The sequence below is a fragment of the Haliotis asinina genome, chromosome 6 (assembly GCF_037392515.1).
Source record: "Haliotis asinina isolate JCU_RB_2024 chromosome 6, JCU_Hal_asi_v2, whole genome shotgun sequence".
NCBI classification, from domain to species: domain Eukaryota; kingdom Metazoa; phylum Mollusca; class Gastropoda; order Lepetellida; family Haliotidae; genus Haliotis; species Haliotis asinina.
The window spans coordinates 23,327,487-23,347,563 of NC_090285.1; the positions used below are offsets into that span (position 1 = coordinate 23,327,487).

Consider the following 20,077-nt stretch of genomic DNA (forward strand, 5'->3'; position numbering starts at 1 on the left):
TTTAGTGGCCCATTCACATGATTTTCATAGCCTTTTTTCCCTCATTTTATGAATGAGAATCTTTTCCCAAAAGTCAAGTATTCCTACAAGCAGTGTAAACCAAACTCACCCACTTACTAAGTCAAGACTGGGTAGAGTTTTTGCACTTATATTTATGAATGAGTGAGAGAAATAGAGGATACTAAACGACCTTCAGTGTAATACCATTTTTATCAAACGAGTTAATGATTTGATACTAAATCTTTAACGAGTTTAATGAAAATGATATATCACGGAAGCGTGTTTAGTATTCTGTTTATTACCCGCCAACATAAATTGACAGAAACTGTTGCGAAATTCCCTACAGTGTGATCACTCTCAGCTTTCCGTGAGTTAAGCAAGGTCTAGCAAAATTATGACATAGGCATTAGCATTGTCACGTCACAACTTTGAACCATTTTGACGTCATACGTCAAGCGGTATTACACTAGTGCAATACTGCCATAAATATATTACACTGAAGTATCTTCAACGGGCGAGTAATAATATGGTTCTACACCACTGTCAGCAATATTCCACTAATATCAGGGACACCAGAAATGGGCTCTACACTTTGTGCCCATGTGGGGAATCAAACCCCGATCTTCCATGTGATGAGTGAATGCTTTATCCACATGGCTACCCAACCACCTCCTTATATTTATGAGACAATAACATGTGTTGAGTGTATTCTCTGCATGCCAAATGAAAAAGACAAAAGTGAATTATGTCTTGGAATCTGGTTTTGCTGCCAAACTCATTTCATACAATATGTATCTTGTAGGGGACTGTTTATTGAGATGAATATTGTGGAGGCATCTAATATTTGACTGTACAGTGAAATCTCTACAAGTATTCTGACAATCATGACACACAGCACAAAATGTCTGAAAGAGTTTAACCAGTCATGAAAAAACGGGCATGGGTACCCATGATGTCCCCATTGTTGAAATGAAAACATTTGGGCAATTCGCATTTCAGTCATTGTGGATGGGTTTGACTTATTTCCCTGTTTTGGCAAGTGGATTTAAACAAAAAAATTTCAACCCTATATTTGGAGAAATTGGTTCTCAACCTGAAAACCACATCCTTCTTCAGTGAATCTAAACACAGCAATCATAAATGTCTGAGTCAAAAGGGGCATTTTGGGTTATTTGGTGTCTACAAGTCATTTTCATCATGTTTTCACCCCATAGTATGTATTGCAAGAACCACACTCATATAAGCTACAATATTGTGTCAATATCTGAACTGCTTCCTACTTGGGATCAGCAAACACTGGATGTTCATGAACACTGTCTCTCTTACTGATATGACTGCTTGAATCAGAAATATTATTGTGATTGGAGATTGAGTTGAAACCTTCATTAATATCAAACAAAATATTTACAATATTTAAAGCAAATCAATGTCAAGATTTCCTGTTTATCTATGTAATCATGTACCCCTATTGATGAGAAACAAGCTTCATCTTTGATCCAGGCTTTATCTATGGAGTGGAGCTATTTGTGAAGTCCCCTGACTGAGATAGATAGTAAAGAAATGGCTGATATTGTGCATGTTCAGAGTCACAAGTAGTACCATGTCCATTTAATAGGGTTGATCTTTATTTTGAGATATGACATTGTCATTTTATCAGGACACTGGGACACTGTGATGCCACAGAGCAACGGCGAAACACAGGAACGCCTACAGACTAATTCTACAAGCAACAAACAGCAAAAAAATGCTGGATAAAAATAACAGATGGAAAACTGTTTTCTGACATTGGTTCCAAAGTTAAATTTTGTCTTCATTTGAAGCATATAAGCTACAAGAGTGAGTGGGTTAGTATCACAGCCTGCACTTTATTGTGCGAGAAAAGCCAAATTTCACCAACTTTCAGCAATTTTCCAGCAATATCATGGTGGGGATATACCAGAAATGACATTTTCATTAAAGTGCAGACATGACTGCATTTATACAGGTCAGGTTGTATTGACATAGGGTGGAGGTTCATGATTTGATTCATAGAAAGAATGAGAGTTGACACTTTGTCTTCACTCAATAGCTGTTTGACCACTCAGGCACAATACACAGTACACATTCATAAATATTCTATGAACTAGGACATTAAGTCCATAGGACCTTGTCAAAAAGTTTGAAAACTTTGTTCATAAACCTTAAATCTGAAAATTTCAAAGAAATAAGGACCCTCCTCCTTGTAAGTTCTTATAATGCACAAGGTATCAAGTTAGTTCACCTTCAGATTCTTTAAGTTTTGGAATACACATAAACACCCAGCAATTCTTTCACACCATTGTCAGCTCTGATGAGCAAAAGTTCCCCCTTTCCTTAGTTGTGATGATGATGATGATGATGATGATGATGATGATGATGATGATGATGATGAAGAATAATCAAGACAACTGACATATTCTTAAAAAATGACCAAGAAAATGAAAATGAAAGCACACAACTGCATAAGCCTCAGCTATCAACAGCTGTACTGATATCAGTCACTACCTGATGCAGCCTGTAAGTAGTACTGATTTTTGTATTACGTGTAAATGTATTCCACTATTATTTTCTTGTGTCCTAAATATAATAGCATTCAATATAAATCACATTTATTCTGTGAAGGTTTCTCCCTGAGGGATGTGCTAAATGCTAAATACGTTGGTATCATATCAGATGAATATGGATATTCTACAGTCACTACAGTCATTATTACATCAAAACGATTTGATTGATAAAAGTCAGGTAGTTTCTAGTATGTTCTTATTTGGGTAAATGGCCACAAAACTAAACTATGGCAGTTTGTTCAAAATCAAGATTGTTATCATTCAGAGATAACGTGTTATTTTCACAATTTGTTATAAATATAATGTATAACACTATGTATAAATGTGAAACATACATTTTCTGGAGTGGAATCGAAATAAGCCATGTAGACCTGTTTGCCAATCCTTTTCATTTCTGATCTGAATAAAATATTTTCAAACCATCAGGTGTATATTATTGTATATTGGTACACAGCAGTTATTACAACCATCCAATCACCATTCTAGTGTTCCTTCATGATCAACAAGTAATGGCAAACTTTTCAAAAATAGGAATAATCAGTCCTCACACTTTAGTTTTTCACTAATGTCAAATGACTGTCACAATCTAATAAAACACCAGGAATAGAAACCACTCAAGGGATACCTTAAATAATGACAAAACAACAAGTATCTTACTTTTTCAGCAGGGTCATTTGTGCCACCAGGTCCACTTCTTGCTGCTGAAGTTGCTGAGTCAGTTCTTCTTTATCTTTTAATTGTCTCTCAGTCTCATTAACAACACTCCTCAGGGTCTGAACCTAATCAGATGGAGAAGAAAGACTGGCTAGGCAGAAGCAAGCAAATGCAGAGCATTTGTCTCTTACACTCTTCGGAGAATACTAATTCTCTTCAATGAACATAAAACATAATTGTCTCATTACAAAGGACATGTTTTGACTGTAAATTCCTAATTCTTTCCTTAAAAACAACTTTAGCCATTTTGCGTTTGTTCTGCAAGGAAACAGTTGGCAAGAGGCATGCTGAAGAGGAAGTCAGTAGGTTGTTTCTGAAATACCATTAATTTAGTCACATGTTTCCTTCTTTAGCACTGCTGATGTCCAATCCTTGAACACATTCAAATGGAATTTGTAAATACCTTTCAATATCTATGTTTTAAAAAGTGAAGGTTCTATCTTCTTCTGAATGCATATGTGCCTTTTCACATGACAATTAAACACAATCAGACTATGCCTTGACAACACACAGAGATGTGGTGTGAAGTACATATACATTGGTCATTGAGCTGGCATATTACATGATAAAACTGGCATCTGGCTGAAATCAAGAATGATATACAAATGATTCAATTTTGTATTCCATTTTGGCTAAGTGATCACAATATAAACCTGTTCACATAAAATTGTTTAAGAATGCTAAGATTGTACAGGTCACCCAAACTACAATGACAAAAGCACATCAATTATCATGTCTTTCTTCATTAGAGAGAACAGAGAAATCATATAAAGCAACATTTTCAAACACTCAACTACTTAATATTGTCAAGAAAGAACTACAGCCAGTGGGATGAAATCTGCTGAATACCTACACACACGCCATATAGAAAGTGGTTAAATGTGACCTAGTTTGGGATTATACCTTCTTAGTAAAGTAAAACTTAGTAAAACTTTCTAGTACTTTTGTTAAGTTCCATCCATGTTTTGAACCATCACTCTCAAATTTCAGGCACCTAATCACCAGCACTCAGCTAACGTGGCTTGCGCAAAAATGGAAAGTAAGACAACTGGTAGTTTAAATGATGTAGCTGTGTACACCATATTTTGATCTGATAAATGTTCAGACGTTGATGTAGGTGATGCAGAAATAGAAAGTCTCATCTGCAGAATTAAGTGATACTTTTCAGATTGAATGAACCTCCTTCATGTTTCAAATTCAAGTTGTTACTGAAATGACCTGTTCATCAGATGGAGTCAATAAGATTCCTGTGAGATGAGATTCCTCCAAAGAACCTATCTGAATGCTTGTGATCAATATGACAGATAACATATTTAAAACTGTAACACTTTGGACAGAAACTATTAGTATGTCCAGTTACCTCAGAAGTAAATCTTCAAACTGTAAACAAATTATAACCAAAATTTTGTATCATCAGACACCAATTCTCTAGAGAGGTGAAAAGGGATAACATCACGTTCAAGATTGCTTCACTTACTTTTGTGCAAGGCTGCTTGAAAAAACACAGAGAATGTTCTACAGCAGCAGCAGTACCATGATACAGTTTAACATGGCTACCTCACTCATACCAATTTTACTGGACTGATGATTGTTAACTAACGCCACTCTCGGCAGTTTTCCAACTATACTGCTGTGGTCTGTAGATAATCAAGCCTGGGCCCAATAATCCATTGATCAACATCATAAGCATCATTCTAAGCCATTGGATCATGATGCCATGTGTCAAAAAAATCAGCAAGTCTGACCACCCAATCCTATTAGTCACCTCTGATCACAATCATGGGTTACTGAAGTCCAATTCTAACCAAGATCTTCAAAGGTCATCTGAGCAAACATCCTTGATTCAAAATGCCAGGCAGGGGAACAACAAGTACCATCTTTCAGCACCTTAGAAATAATGCTGTCATGGAACTGAAATATTGACATTCTGTCACATGGCTCTACCCACACCATGATGCAGTGAGCTAATTTGGGGCTCTTAAATATTTTCAGTTTTCTAAATTGTAAGACATCAAAAAGAATTAAAAAAATGTTCCCAGATACAGTTTCAGGATTAGTTTGTGGAATCTTCTGTGTGCAGAAATTTTTGTTTTCAATTAAATCTTTGGGCTATTTTAGTGGATGCCTTCAATAAGATTGTGCTGGTTCGGGTCAACCCTTATTGATTCTGTGAGAATGGAGAAGACAAAGTTTTTCATGAATACTGATATGTTTGAAAGATGAATGAATCACATATCAATACTGCTTTGATAGCACAGATTCTATAAAACATCCCTCCTAAAGTGTATGTACATGCTGTAGATCAATCAAAGTCACTGCTCACAGCAGAATGTAATCTTTTACGATGATCTTTTTACAGTAAAAAAAACCCAAACCATTTACAATCCAACCAAATCAATATGACTCAGAGCCTAATCTAAATTTAATATAATTTCAGTATTCAAACTGAATGGTTAAAGAAATAAAACAAGAAATCTCTGATTATCATTGATCATACTGTTTCAAAGAATAATGGCATAAACTGTCATTTATTCATCAATTTCTGAATGAATGATTTCAATTCAGGAAATCATCTGAATGTGTTTATAAGTGATAGTGGAGACATATGCTATGTTTCATGCATAAATTTCTTATTTGACAATTCTATTCTTAACTGTGTAGAAAATTTGATAGTTCACAAATAAGTTCTAATGAACAGTCGATTATCAAAACAAAATTCAAAGCTGATGTTAACAGAATAGCCACCATTTTTTATCTCAAGTATAAAGGCCATACGCTTCAACAAACATCAATATTTACAAAACCGTGTTCTATTCAGTTTTCTAATTTCTAACATTTCTAAGTTCTGTCTTTCATAGTTTTTCTAAGGTATTATATTAACATATTATATTATAAAAGGCTCCTAAAATTTTAGAAAACATGACTGGATGTCACTTTGAGATCTGTTGAAGGTAGTTAACATCCTTTTGAAGGAAAGGCGGAGGATAAGCCTAATGGTTAAAATGTTTGCTTGTCATGCCAAAGACCTGGGTTTGAATTCCCACTTGGGCACAATGTGTGAAGCATATACCTAATGTCATGATGTTGTTGGAATATTGCTACAAGTGGCATAAACCTCAACTTACTGACTCGCTCTTACAAAAAAAGACTAGGTTGTGAAAGAAGACTATTGAGATTTTGTTGCCATAAAGATGAATTCAGCATGAATACTAATCACCACATAATCACATCATTCAAAATAACCTAGCTATTTACATACCAAAAATGAGATGTGTGAGGACTTTTCAACTGAATTTACAGCAAAAAAGCTGCAACTAATTAATTAGAGCTATATCTCATACACGTTTTCACAAAGCTACTTTAAATATCTAAAAAATGTCATTAATTTTTTCAACATATTAAGTGATGATTGACCATTAGCAAATATCAGATGGTCAATTACTGAGCCAGGCCAGAGCAGCACTTATATGACCTTTCTTTTGGCACTGTGAGATATGATAAGTAATGGTAGTTACTCATGAAGTCAACTTCTGCCACAGAATCCTCATGGGGAGTTATTATAGTGATTATGTGTCACAGAAGAAAATGACTGAATGAAAAAAATGGATTGGAATGAACTGTATGCCATTTATATCTGGGTACACTGTTGACTCACAGACATACAGGCTTGTTTTTACCATTTTTTATTCCAAGCTTTTATCCGGTGGTTGATCTTAAACACTGGATAAAAAACAATGTGGCTCATAAACAGACTTCATTGAAATATTGTCAGTTGGGTGAAATAGAGACTAAACTAAAACAAAAATATGAAAGAATTACTTTTTGATACATAAGTTTTGGCATATGTATATTTTCAATCTCTTTCAAAAGACTGCTATCAAATTTATTTATACTTTATTCAGTTTATTCAGCGGATAAATAATCCTGTAATAAAACATAAACAGCAGTGAGGTTTGTGCTCCTGTGCCAGTGCATCCATGCAGGGCCTCTACTCACCTCTCGCTGATACTGTTTTTTCAGGGCTCTTTCCTCCAGCAGAACATCCCGCAGCACTGTAAGCCTGTTGTCCAGAGTACTGTCCGCAGTCATCTCCCAGTTGGACACACTCTCCACTGCCTCGTCATGGAGCCGTTTTAGGTGCTCATTTTCGCCTTTACCGGAAAAAGGTACCAATTACTGTGGGTGTTTCAAGCTATAGACACTGATAGAATAGTTACATATTCTCTACAGCATCATTAGTGTGAGAATCTATGATGTGACTATTACTCTGGGTAGGAGTACAGTCACAGGAGTGTCATATAGGTTGGCCATTGTTGCCATCCAATCTTGAGTAACCATAACCAAAGGCATTCACACCTCAAAAATAGAAAGCTTAAAATCCCTGATTAAGCAAAATTAGGGGGAAAAATAACATATAGTTCTCAGTCTTACTTAAGCCACTAAGGAAAAAAAGAATTCTTTCTAGACTAGCTTTAACGAAAATTATGAAAAAAGCAGACTTTGCTTCTTTCATAGTATAGTATGACCAGAAATTATTAAGAATTTAAAGATTGTAATTTTTGTATATTTTTCCACTTATTACTACTGTATTAAATATGAATAATAGCAGAACATAACTCCAGATTCAAAGACAGTTAGTACTTTGTCAAGTCACCATGGGCAGTAATGCAGGATTCAATGTGATGGGGCATACTGCTGATCAATGAAGTTAGAAAGTCGTGGTCCATGCTGTCAAAATATCGGACCACCTCCTCTTTCATTTCAGCAATATTTGTCAAAGTTTTCTTACTGACAATTTTCATCGTAAGTCCCAAAACATTTTCTATTGGATTTAGATCAAAGCTACAGATTGGACAATCTTACAATGTGATATTTTGGGTCTGAAACCAGGCCTGTGAATGCTCTGAACTATATTTTGGGTCATTGTTCCGCTGGAAAATCCAAAAACTTCCATAGAACACAGGAGCAGATAGAAGTAAATGTCCCTCGAGAATATCTGTATACCACTTACTGTTCATATTCCCTCCAAATACACAGAGCGGCCACACATTAAATTTCGGACTGCACTTTTTCGTGTGGATACAGAGGTTGTTCAGTTTGTTTGGTTCAGTGTATTAGGAAACAGCCACACAGAATTTTCATCATTGTCCTAGATAAAATTTCTATGCTGTAAGCACCAGTTCAACCTTTGATTATTTTGTTCAGGTTTCATGATTGTTGATGGAATTTCTCAGCTTTTCTGCCAACTCATGCAGTTCAGTTTTAACTGTCTCGTTACACTGTTTCTCTATCAATCATATCCAGCCTTAAGTTTTCTAAAATCCTTTGTTTGTTTTTAGAAACATGAATACCATGACACCTGACAGTCACTGACAGTCAATTTCAGTTCCTACCTGCGCCTACCAGGTGCTAAATGCCATATCCATTTGCAATATTTTTCAAAACACGATAAACCAAAATCACTTTAGCTGATCTGATGTCCCTGTTATAATTCTCTAAAATCAACATCCTGTTTACTAAATCATCCATACTGTGGATCACTGAAAATGTCGTCTGCTAGCAGGTTAAAAGGGGGGATAACTCTTCACAACTAATTAAAAAGGATGAACAGGGTTGTATTTTACAAATGAAACCAAACACTTGATAGCTGGCTAAGGTTCTTTAGACTAGAAATCCAACTAAACATATTCCTAAAATTCTCAATAATTTCTGGTTATACTGTAAGTAGGACACAGGACTAATCAGTATGTTTGTAATTATCTTGAATCAGTGTATGTAAAGATAAAATCCATTGCTGATATCCTGCTAAGTGATATTGCTCTTAGTACTGCTAAAAGAGGCATTAAACCATACTCACTCCTTTTTCAGTCAAATGTCAGTGAATGCAAATTCCATGAATACAAAAGCAGTTGCATTGTCTTTATCAATATGTAGGTGTAACATATGCATATGTCATGAACTGATAAATCTACTGGTATATATGCCATGACTTAAGCTCATGATATATTCTATTTTGAATTTTATATTCTTTGAACATGTTACCTTTAAGCTTTTGCAAAACCAGTGTCAACCTTTGGCACCTGAAACACCAGCATAACAAAATATATTAAAGAACAAAAGATACCCATGTAAACAATGCAGCCTTTCAATTACCAATCATGGAGTACAATTTTTCACTCTTCTCTCAAACATTTTCCAAACATTTTATCAGATGGAGGATTCTATACAAATGAAGGCTGAAAATTCCCTAAGGTAAAATTATGCACAGATACATGTATAGGTACAGGTATAGGTACATGTATAGGTACAGGTATGGGTACAGGTATGGGTACAGGTATGGGTACAGGTATAGGTGCATGTATAGGTACATGTATAGGTACATGTATAGGTACACGTATAGGTACAGGTATAGGTACAGGTATAGATACATGTATAGGTACAGGTATAGGTACAGGTATAGGTACAGGTATAGGTACAGATATAGGTACAAGTATAGGTACAGGTATAGGTACAGGTATGGGTACAGGTATGGGTACAGGTATAGGTACATGTATAGGTACATGTATAGGTACATGTATAGGTACACGTATAGGTACAGGTATAGGTACAGGTATAGATACATGTATAGGTACAGGTATAGGTACAGGTATAGGTACAGGTATAGGTACAGGTATAGGTACATGTATAGGTACAGGTATAGATACATGTATAGGTACAGGTATAGGTACAGGTATAGGTACAGGTATAGGTACATGTATAGGTACACGTATAGGTGCAGGTATAGGTACACGTATAGGTACAGGTATAGGTACATGTATAGGTACATGTATAGGTACATGTTAAGCTCAACAGTATTTTCTATGTATCAACTGGAAATGCTTCATCAGGAAAAAGGGACTGTGTAGTTCAGTGGTTACAGTGTTCACTCGTCATTATGAAGGCCCATGTTTGATTCCTCACATGGGTACAAAGTGAAGTCCATTTCTGGTGTCAACTGCCATGATACTGCCACAAGTGGCATAAAACCATACTCACAGTCAGTCAGTCAGTCACTCTTTCATTAGGAATAATGTGAACAAGGAAAATGCTATATCAACTGCATTTCTTGCTTGTTTAAAATTACTTGAGAATCTTTCCATGAAACGTATTTGCATGCTGACTTCCTATCAGTGCATTTTCTGCCTCACATGTAAACCTTTTGAGCAATGAAGCATTTTGAATTAAACTGTGCAGTAACTTCTCCCAGAGGCCTCGTACATACATGATCAGTGGGTTCAAAGCAGTCTATTATGTTGACCTATGACTTGAAGAGAAGTGTAACAAACTCAGCTTCACTTTACATGTAAAACAGGATGTACAACAAAAAATATTCAAAAGATTTATTCCTGTTAGATCTGACTCTTCCTACAGCTACCAAACCGAAAATGCACTTCATTTCTTCTTTCATGTAAGCTAATGATATTACAAATAAAATGTACATTTTATATAATATAATTTGAAAATGCTTTAAGCATATAAAATGTTGATGATTCAATTATAAAAACAAACCGATCTGAAATAGCTCAATGACATCTCATTAGGATTATGACTTGATATGATCTTTCAATTGGACACTGTATCTCTCTTTGCCAACTCAGACATCTGTTTGTGGAAGATTGGAATTTCTATAATCAAGCAAGTTTGTAATTGTTTGGTTGCCAGAGCCTTTGCCAACTCATTTGTATGTGGAAGACTGTTTGGAATTTCGATAATCAAACAAGTTTGTAATTGTTTGGTTGCCAGTGCAGGAACAGAATAATCAAGTGGTGCTTGTTGACCAATCCAAGTCTTTCTGAACATATATATATATATAAAGCAGGTTTAAATAATAAGATTGTCTTTTTGTGGTGTCTCATGTTTGAGAATTACAATGAAACATATACCTTCTCTCTGGATGGTCTTTTTCATTGTTTGATATTCCATTTGGGGAAGGCTCTTGCTTCTCTCCATCACTGTCAGTGAAGAGTCGTCTAGAGTAGCCTCCCCTGTCTGGGTTTGCCTCCACTGTACTGATCACTTCATTGATTTGCTGTGTAAATGCATCTTGTTGTTCCCTGAATTTCTCAACCTGGTGCCAAGTTTTAAATGACAGACTTACAGAATGCATCATTATGATATAAAAATATGAATGACAGTCAGTCATCAGGTCTGTTGTTCAGAGCAATTCCTCAAACATTTTGAGAGGCATCCTCGCCATCAGTAACAGGTCCTTCAAAAGCTGCTCTCAACTGGTATTGTTTAATTTGACATTCAGTGACAGGACATGGACTCAGGCTTTTCATTTAAATACAAGAGACTTCTTCACTCTTTTCAAAGATGCTATACTGAAGAAAGAGATTGCGTGTAACTTGCCAGTTTGACAGGATAAGAGTAATTTTTTGCCGCAGCCTAGATTACTGGACATATGGCATTGCCATATGAAGCCATGATGTCGTAGAACTCTCTGCTAGACCTTTCATGGAAAGTCCAGTACCTCTGCTACATCTTAGAAAGTCAACTTAAGATGCTAAACACAGCATAACACAGCATATTAAGGTACATGTATCTCATGAAATGGTTGAATTTATAGCAAAAATATGATAAAACATGAAAGACTATCGCCATTTGTGTATTTATCCTCTGTTAATATTGGTTGTATTGTACCACACGCTATTGATGCCCTAAAGAGAACTAACAATAGTCACTACAGCTATATTATCATCCACAGTTATCATGTCTCGCAGTTAGAGTGCATGAAAGGATTGCATTAGGTCTGTCTTTTCTGATTTCAGAATCAGCAGAATAAAATATTTCGAAACTGGAGATAGTCCAGATACATTACATTTGCTGTAAAGCTTACATTTGCAACATTTTAGATGGAGCACAAACTTGACTCACATTCAGAAAGAAGCAATGAGCTAAAAAAGACCCTAAAGAAATATCGGCTATCATCTGCAAACAAAATGCTTCAGAAAAGTCAAACTGTACAATTATATAGCCATTACATGTCACATACTTAATGCAAATAGATACATCTCTTGACATACAATGGTCAAAAGTGGGTTATAAATGATATCCATTGTGACCAAGTATTTCATTGGAACTGATTAACACAATTAATGGAAGTGCATTCAAAATTACTTTGCAATGTAGAAATTTCTGAAGCCCTGTGGTTTCAAAACATTAACAAACAGAAGCGACATGGATGTCGCATGTGGAACACATCAGTAAGGGAATGTCAGGCAGTCATAGCTGATCTTGGCATCACCAAGGGAAGTAACTCAACAGAGTCTGATATATCACCTCAGAGTACATTTTTGCAATCTGGCTGCTGTCTCAGAGTACAGTCAAATCCAATTGGCATTTTTCTTACAATTATGGTTGAGCCAGAATTATGAGAAAAATGCCATGCACATGGGGGTTACAGACCAACCATAATATTTAGGGGGTGTAACCAATGACCTGTGGATCTTGGCATGATTGAGGAATTGAATTCTGCACATTGAGAAACATTGCCTAAAATGCAAGAGCTATCTAGGTTCTTTCATCCATTCAGTCGCTTGAGCAAACATAATGTTCAGCAAGACTGTGGTTCGTAGGTTCAGTAATCCAGATATAACATTTTCATGATTTTCAAACACATATGAAATATGACTACCCATTCCACTATATTATTAAGTTTCCTAGAATCAAGTCTGAACCTTTCTTCAGATAACCCAAAGACCTACCAGTTTTGCCCCATCCAGTGTTTTGATGTCATTATCTCCATTTGAAGGCATGAAGGAAGCAGCCTCAAGGTCTATGAGGTCCTCAGTTGTCCAGGACTCAGCCCCTGAAGAGAAGGACCGAGCCAGGATGCTCTCCTGAAGCTCCTTGTCACTCAGTGGGGAGGGGAGGTGCAGAGACTCTTCTAGCTGAAGACAGACCAAGTTCAGTCACTGACTTTATGCCTTGACAGTCACAATGCTCAAGCAAAATGCTACTGAAAAGTATGCATATGTGTGAATGTTGTCTTGAAACACAACTGGTAGTAAAAAACTAGAGAGGCGTTTGCCTCACATGATGCAAGCTGAAAACACATCTAACTAACCTTTTACTGAATGACCCCAAACTTAGTCACCAGAACCATCCTTCTGTAAACAGTTTGGTAGCCAAAAAAACATCTACAACCCCTAATGTTGACTAACTTGGTAAACACTGAAAAGGGATGTTCCAAGTCACAAGATGCCTTGCTATAGGAACATTGAAAACAGCTCCAGTTCAAAGAAATGCTTCCTGGTTTGGAAACCTAAAAGGCACATAGAGAACCTCTTCAAAAGAAACATTCATGTGTCTTTGACTACCGTAATAACGAAGCTTCAGTTTAATGACATCATTCACTTTCAGTTCATGGAAACATATGCCCTGTACAATATAACTACAAACCACAAGAGCCCATGAATGTAGATACCTTAATTGCATATTTGGTTCAAAACTTCACCTCCAGTTCAGAAAGAAAAAGAAAAAAACAACATATCACCAATGTCATGACAATTATGCTCATAGTGACCTTTCTGTAAGGCCACAGAGTGTTCTCATCTGAGACCAACCATAGAGATAATTTAGATATTAAATATGTAAAAATATCTAATGATGAACACTACAGACATTGTGAAAAGCATGACTTAATGATTTGTTTGAGAGGCACTTAGAAGTGGATCATTAATGATGGATAACAACATATAATCACTTGCTGGAAAATGGTGTTTTATGCAGTGCTCAGCTGTATAACAGAGGTCTGCACCAGAAAATCCAGTGATCAACAGCATGAAGATCAATCTATGCAATTGGGATTGAGCATCAATGACTGGAATATGATGATGAGTCAATGAAGTCAGTGTGCCTGACCAACCGATCCCATTAGTCTTGTATAATGACAAGCATGGGTTATTTAAGTTCAGTTCTAACTTGGATGTTTAGGGGTGAAGGATCTTGAACAAGTGGCATTTAGAAATTGGAGCAGTGATCATTTGCTTGATAACTGTGTTACAACCTTCACTGAAACTTCGCTCCCACTATAATAAAAATGCTGTTCATTCATACTTTGTTATTCATCCTTAGGACTTAATGACTTCATTCTTCATCTTCTGTTATATTTGTGCTACAAAGGAATCAAGAAGAGAAAGACGACTGACCTATGGTATAGTGTGAGCAAAGCCCAGTGTGGTGGCCATATTGAAAATAGTTTTGAACCTCTTGACCAAATCCAGGTGTGAAGTTAAAGCCTCACTGGTCGACTGGTTCCAAAGGATGTTCACAGGCTATGGCTTTGATAATGCCCGGAAAAGCAGCCCTTGACAAGTGCTCAAGAGAAATTATCTTATAATCTATATTGGTTTTCTGCCTCATACTGACTCATCCTATCATCAGGTTAATCATGGTGCATCCTGCATCTGCTGCCAGGGTCTCCAGTCGATATCAGTTCCCCTATATGTACTTATTTTCACTGAGTGTTTTTCTTGAGGGAATATTCACCATTTCCTTGATCTCATTATGTATAGACGTCTGTTTGACAGGAGTACTGTGTGCTGTAGACTGGTGAGACAAGGCAGGTTCTTCCTCCAACACCTCCCCCTCTAGGTCATCGACACACCCAGAGGAGCTTGACATATTTGGCATGTCTTCCTTCATTTGGTAACTGAAACAGAGAAAGGTGCAAAGTAGTTGCTGATCTTCTTATTTTGAGTTAAAAAAATATAAGCTGAATGTACTAAATAGTCAATGGAACCCTTTGCAAACATTCATAGGAATATAGATGAAATATTCACACAATTATGTCAGGACATTAACAGTTGTTCTTGACTGTCTATAAATGTACATGGCTTGAAGATTGGTAAATTTAATTCCCTAACTTTATTAACAGCATTACTTTTTGAAGGGATTACAAACAGCATATTGCTGAAATTGTGTCTTATCTAAGTGTACCATGAAGACGATATTGAGCCAAGACATTGCACTAAAGTGTTTGCATAGACTAATTTGGTCTCCAAGGACAAGAATATGTTTCCTGGTATCTGAAGGAAGTGAACTGACATTTCAATATATTACATCAGATGACAATATTACTCTCATTACAAGAAAGTTTTGTCCTTACTTGGTTATTTCCTGATGAGCTTGTATAAGCTGCATTTGTAGATCATCATGTTCATATTTCAATTCCTTTAGAAAGAAATGAAACAAAGGCTGATCAGGTTTAGTTGAAGGCTGAGTTTAAGGCTCACTGGCCACAGAGTTGATCCTCAGATGTAAGAATGAACACAATGGTTAGTATGACCTCAGTTATGAGTGAGTTAGTATGGTTTCATGCCACTTCAACCAATATTCTGGCAGTGTCATGGTGGGGATACCAGAAATGGGCTTCACACATTCTACACTTGTGGGGTATCAAAACTGGTCTCTGGTGTGACGCGTTAATGCTCTAACTACAAGGCTACCGACTGCTCCACTTCACTAGTGAAACACATGACATGGCAGGTAGTGGTTCCCTAGAAGTATTATTTGTCAGGCAGTCTAGCTGGTCTCAGCTAATGAAACACTTTTATGAAAATTAAGAAGGAAACATTTACTGTCTGCAAACTTAATACAACAAAATAAGCATTATGGGAGCTCAGAAAGTTGAGAAAGCCTTCATCAAGATCGTTTTTAGGGAGGGAAAGTGGTAATGATCAAACTAATATTTTCAAACTATGTCAAATGCCTATGATTCACTTAGAATTTCAAGGCAATTATGAACACCTTGATGTTATCTAGGATAAATATTGATTATGTACAAGAAAATTTGGTTTCTGTTGTAAATTTTAATTCATTGTGGGGCATGATTGTGAAGATTACTCATATATTTGTTTAACAGTTGTCAGGGTACAGTCTTGGAACAGGGCACATTATATACAGCAAATGTTGTAAGCTAAAAATATCAGTATATTTTGAAACATACTATTTTCTAATTCCACCTTCATCATGTTTTAACAATGAATAATACAGTGATTAATTTGCTTTGTTTTTAATGGCATATTTCAGTCAGAGATTAAAGTTTATGACTGTGACTGAGACCATGGTACCTCCCATTCACTGGAAGTCACATGATCTAAGGGAGGCAACTCCCTTTAAATGCTGTCTGATGATAGAACTTATGTGTTTCACTTTTCTGTGATAAATAAGTGATTTCCCTTGAGCTTCTTGTGTTTTCCTGAACATTCTGCTGCTGACTGGATCCAAGAAACATATAGTAAATAGGCCGTGAATCTTGTAAGTCACTGAAGAATGAGTGTGCGTCTGTTGTTTCAGAAGTTGACAGCAGTAGCTCAGTTACATTGCAATAGCTACCATAAACGGGAGTGCATGAGGCCACTTTCAACAATATTCCAACATCATGACAGGAACCACCACAACTGGACCACGAACATTGTACCACCATGGGAATTGAACATGGGTATTTGACAAGATGAGTGAAAACTTTACCTCACTATACCACTTCCCAGACAGAACATAATCAATCCTGGGTCCCTATCCACAAAGCGTTTGTAGCAGTATGTCATTTGTAAGCCCATGATAAAGTATAAAATTATGATAGGTCATAATGCTATGAAAGCTTTGTGGATCGGGAACCAAGGTATTTTCCCTAAAATTTTCTTAGTGTCAGATTCATAATAATTTTACTGTATAGCCATGAAACTGTCTCTGTGTTAAGATAGCCTTGTAAACGAGTTCCTGGATCAGAAAAACAACCATGGTGTTTTAACCTTTTAGAATAATTAGTCACATACCTCATTCATCTTATTGAGCTCATCCACACAAATCTTTAAATCTTGAATTTGTGTATGTTTCTGAAAAAAAGAAAACACATACTCTACTCTCTAACTAGTCATTTTCCCCACAAAATGTATATATTTTGAAAAAAAAAGTGAACATGAATCTGTACTAAACCTCTGTTAATCAGTCATGGTCAACACAAACAACAACAACAACAATAATGCTCTTGAACAATGATATTTCTTTCAAGAAACCCATCTGATGATTCAGAATCAGTACAAATATGGAAGGTGTACTTGTGCTTTCACAAAATTTATGTTTCTAATTCAAAGAAGTCTGAAATAGATTGTTGACTAGTTCAATAGACTTCATGTAAACACTTGATCATGAGTGAGTTTAGTTTTACGCTGCGCTCAGCAATATTCCAGCTATATGACGGCAGTCTTTAAATATTCAAGTCTGGACCAGACAATCCAGTGACCATCAACATGAGCATCAATCTGCACATTTGGGAACCCATGACATGTGTCAACCAAGTCAGTGAGCCTGACCACCCGATCCCATTAGGCGACAAGCATAGTCGCCTGCTACCCGGGGAATTCACTTGATCATGAAGATCTGGCAAAAGCATAAACTGATAGTGATATTTTGAATATGAAACGGTCATAGTAACAACCAAAACTTTTATTGGTGATGTAATTAGAACCTTTTTCTGACATACTGTTTACTTACTTCAGACAGCGTTATTTCGTGCATTGTTCTCTCCTCTGCTAACTTCTTTAAAAGTTGCTGCAAACAGTTGAAAACAGCTATAACCATTCCAGTATTACAGCATCAAAATCTCTGTGAATATTATGCACATAAGAGTCTTTATCAATACAGTCTAATTTGGTAAAGTAATAGAAAATGTAATTTTTTCAGGAAAACATGTTTTGTCAATTTCACATGGTAATCACAAAACTGCAGATAATTAATTCCCCAAAACATGCATTAGTTAATAACCTTTCTGCTGGAAAAGGGAAACCAACTGATGGGTCAGTATAGTCTGTAGTTACTTATTTTCATTCCTAAATTCAACATAAGAAATAGTCTTCATTTTTGTAATGAAAAGACCTCTGACAAACTATTGATTCAAAGGATTTCTAAACCAAACATTCATTATGATGAACAAACTAATGCAGACTTGGCTAACTCTCCTTAAGTTATAATGATTTCTCCAGACATAAGAAAATCTCAATTTCTTCAAACAGACAATGCATTTTGATTGAAGTTATGCTAGTATGCATAATGACAGTCATACTCATTTGAATCATTTCTTACTGATATTGTATCATCCTATTTAACAAAATTCAACAACAAACCAGATTACCCATGAAAGAATATGAAGCCATTTATTGGTAAATTATCACTTGCCTAACACCAATCCTTCAAAGCTATCTTGATATACACATTTAGCATAGTTCTGAAATTGCAGTATAACTAGAGATATGAATCTTGAATAAATAGCAATCTATTTACATCTTAGACCAAATATTTAACATTATGACATGAATAAACAAAAAAGACACATCTGCTATCAAGCTTTATTGCCTTACTTATCTCAGTGTCAGTCTATCCTATCCAACACAAAGTTACATTCAAAGATACCCATCTGAATTAAAATAGAACACAAACATAATGGTCTATTTTCCTTGTTTCTCATATTGTATCAAACATTTCCTTAATAACATTTGAAGGATATGGTTGATTCCCATATCATATATAGTCATACTGAAATCTGTCAGGAGATGATGATATCTTTCCTTGAATATTAAGAATGTGACGCCAGGTATGTGAAGTGTTTAAGAGGTAGTGAAACAAATCATTAAAGCATATATGATAGGTAATTTGGCATGTATTTGTGTCAGCCAAAATGTGTGACTAACATTGTTCTATGAAGTGAAAGGACTTTAAGATAAGCACACACACACATGAATACGTTTCTAACACATTGGGTTTGTCAACCATGATGACATACGACCACTGTCCTGCATGCTGAAACTATTTATTACCTTCTAATGGTAACAAATTATCGATAATACTGATAAAGGATACACAGTCATAAATAACAGTGTGGTAGGGTCTTGTGCTGTTATTCTTGTTCATTCTGACTGTGTTTTCTGTTTCTAGATGTTTTAGTATATAGTTTGTCGCAACTATGACACAAGGTGACAATAGTTCATAATCTTGGTCCTATGAACTTTTCAGGGTCAAAGTAAGAAATTCTCAAACCATCATAAAAATAATGAAAAAAAAAAAAATTACAAATGCTATTCAAATTATTGGCTCAAAGAATAATCCTATAGATCTTACTTTTTGTTCTATTAGAGTTGATTGAAGAGATTTCTGTTGTATGTTAGCATTTTCCAGTTCAGACAGTAGTATCTGTACCTGCAAAAGTAAAATTCATAATGTCAAAATTCATCTTGAGATGTAATATAAAGAGTGGACTGAAAAAAGCTATTACCTGTGTAATAATTACTCGCTCAGTAAACCACATACATTTAAACCATGCAATGTTTACTTGCAGTTGCTGATATTTAGAAACAAACTGTAAGTTGAACTTGAGCAGCAGGTTGAATTACCAATCCTTTTCATAATTTCAAAAACTAGGACACAAGAAGACATTGAGATACACAATCAAACTAAAAAATGAGAGAACAATATTTCACAAAAGTCAAGCTGAAACAGGAACAGTATTAATGTGAAACACGCCCAGTTACCTTAGGATTTTGAAATCATGACAGCTGCATGTGTCTAAGAAAAAACATACCAGCAAATCTCTCCTATGAACTATGAATGAATTATATAAATACTCTTGCTAGACTTCTACCATAAACGTTTTACACTGAAAACAAACATAAGTGAGGATGTATTCACATACACAAGAGTTACAAGTAACCTGTTGACAGAACATGCGGAACAAACCTGAACTA

The 20,077-nt window shown here is 35.8% G+C and overlaps 1 protein-coding gene across 1 annotated transcript in view; it reads right to left on the reverse strand.

Annotated features, from left to right (window-relative positions):
- Positions 1-20,077, reverse strand: part of LOC137286524 (inositol 1,4,5-triphosphate receptor associated 2-like) — a 177,054-nt gene that overhangs the window by 137,897 nt on the left and 19,080 nt on the right. Inside the window, exons 8-17 of the mRNA XM_067818439.1 lie at positions 19,455-19,532; positions 17,835-17,891; positions 17,117-17,176; positions 15,448-15,512; positions 14,829-14,991; positions 13,043-13,228; positions 11,219-11,403; positions 9,339-9,376; positions 7,293-7,447; positions 3,240-3,361 (exon numbers count right to left, since the gene is read on the reverse strand). Of these exons, the coding sequence (XP_067674540.1) occupies positions 3,240-3,361; positions 7,293-7,447; positions 9,339-9,376; positions 11,219-11,403; positions 13,043-13,228; positions 14,829-14,991; positions 15,448-15,512; positions 17,117-17,176; positions 17,835-17,891; positions 19,455-19,532 (1,109 nt within the window). The remainder of the gene's footprint in view (positions 1-3,239; positions 3,362-7,292; positions 7,448-9,338; positions 9,377-11,218; positions 11,404-13,042; positions 13,229-14,828; positions 14,992-15,447; positions 15,513-17,116; positions 17,177-17,834; positions 17,892-19,454; positions 19,533-20,077) is intronic.